Source organism: Cavia porcellus, unplaced genomic scaffold (genome assembly GCF_034190915.1).
Source record: "Cavia porcellus strain 051 isolate PalLab524CR breed Dunkin Hartley unplaced genomic scaffold, mCavPor4.1 scaffold_6, whole genome shotgun sequence".
In the NCBI taxonomy this organism is placed as follows: domain Eukaryota; kingdom Metazoa; phylum Chordata; class Mammalia; order Rodentia; family Caviidae; genus Cavia; species Cavia porcellus.
Window position 1 is genome coordinate 71,908,427 of NW_026947489.1, and position 1,841 is coordinate 71,910,267.

The 1,841-nt window shown below is 33.8% G+C and overlaps 1 protein-coding gene across 1 annotated transcript; it reads left to right on the forward strand.

Moving 5' to 3' along the window:
* The first annotated feature begins 320 nt into the window (after positions 1–320).
* On the forward strand, positions 321–1,306 carry LOC100721609 (olfactory receptor 4K2). The gene is given in 5 exon segments (XM_013152038.2): positions 321–465; positions 468–847; positions 850–985; positions 988–1,140; positions 1,143–1,306. Coding segments are annotated over 5 exon segments (978 nt in total).
* Positions 1,307–1,841: the final 535 nt, after the last annotated feature.

A 1,841-nucleotide genomic window follows, 5' to 3' on the forward strand; every position in this document is an offset into this window, starting at 1 on the left:
CCTTAGGATTCTATAGAAGAATGGAAAGATAAATATCTAGGTAGGTCATTTCATAATGTTATTCTCATTTGAATGCCATTTAATGCCAGAAAGGTATTTTTTCTATAAATATGATTTAAAGGATATGTTGTGATCTCTCTATTATTCTGTACATTAAACCTATATAAGAAATGAGAAGGATTTAAAAAAAAGAGTAAGGATAAATATTCAAGAAGAAACCAAGTATGTGAAAGTAGATTCTTGGAAGTAGAGTTTATGTTTCAATTTATCCATACTTAAACTTAATTTTTCTTTTCCTTTCAGGCTTCTACCTATGAATGATGACAATAGATATGGGCAGTAAGTCTATTGTGTCTGAATTTGTTTTTCTGGGGCTCTGTAAATCCTGGGAACTACAAATGTTTTACTTTATGGTGTTTTCATTGTTTTATGTGGCAATAGTGGTGGGTAATAGCCTCATAATCATCACATTCTAGCTGATTCTCACCTATACCCTCCTATGTACTTTCTGCTTTCTAACCTCTCCATCATTGATATGTCCCTTGCTTCCTTTGCTACTCCCAAAATGGTTACAGACTACCTAACAGGTCACAAAACCATCTCTTTCAATGGCTGTATCACTCAGACGTTCTTGCTACATCTTTTCACTGGTACTGAGATTATTTTGCTAATGGTTATGTCCTTGGATAGATATATTGCAATTTGTAAGCCCCTTCGCTACACTTCAGTCATTAGTGCCCAGGTGTGTGTTGTCCATGTGGTGGCTTCCTGGGTTGTGGGAATCATGCATTCAATGAACCAGGTCATACTTGCCCTCACATTGCCGTTCTGTGGTCCGAACAAGATAGTTTTTTTTTTTTTTTTTTTTTTTGCGACCTTCCTGTGGTGTTCCAGCTGGCCTGTGTGGATACTTACATTCTGGGGCTCTTTATGATCTTGACAAGTGGTATAATTGCGTTATTGTGCTTTATTCTCTTATTTAACTCATGTTATTGTCCTTGTTCAAGCATCATTTATTTGGAGGATGATCTAAGGCATTTTCTACATGTACAGCTCATTTCATTGTTGTCTTCATGCTCTTTGGGCCATGCATCTTCATCTATATGTTGCCACAAAACAGCTTTCTAATAGAAAAGATTCTATGTTTTATACCATCTTTACTCCTATTCTGAATCCAATAATTTACACTTTGAAAAATCAAGAAGTAAAGAAACTGAAGAATGAGTTTCTAGTTCCAACAAGGCAAGTCCTCTTCATTATATTCCATTTCCTAGACAGTAATTATCACAGTTTTTCTGACACCTGACATTGGTCACGATACCGTGCTCAGCTCCTGTTTCTGAGCTTCTTATCAAATTGTAACTGTCAAAAATTTGTAGGTGTTCACTGTCAATTACATTTTAAACATTTATGCGTATTTTAAATATACATTAGAAATTATGGGAAAGCAAATTAATTGAAATAATTTCATCCAGAATCAGACTGTCTATAAAATATTGGGAACAATTATTCAGTTAAAGCAATCAATATAAATGATCAGTTCACTGGAAAAGAGAAAAAAATGGAAAGGCCAGGTTCAGATTAAAGGGAAACTATAAGATAATAATTATATACATATATACATAATAATTAGCAACTGAGTTACTCAGACTGTTTCCTCTAAAGCTTGATAAGTTGTCACGAGTTCTATACTTCTTAAGATTCACAAAATACTGTAGGAAATTAACTTCTGCTGACAAGGATAATGCTTTTGTATACACATCCTTAAGCCACTTCTGCTTAACATTTAAAGCAATTTGTCATTTCTTTTTAAAATAAAACCCTAGGTATTTCATTGTGAA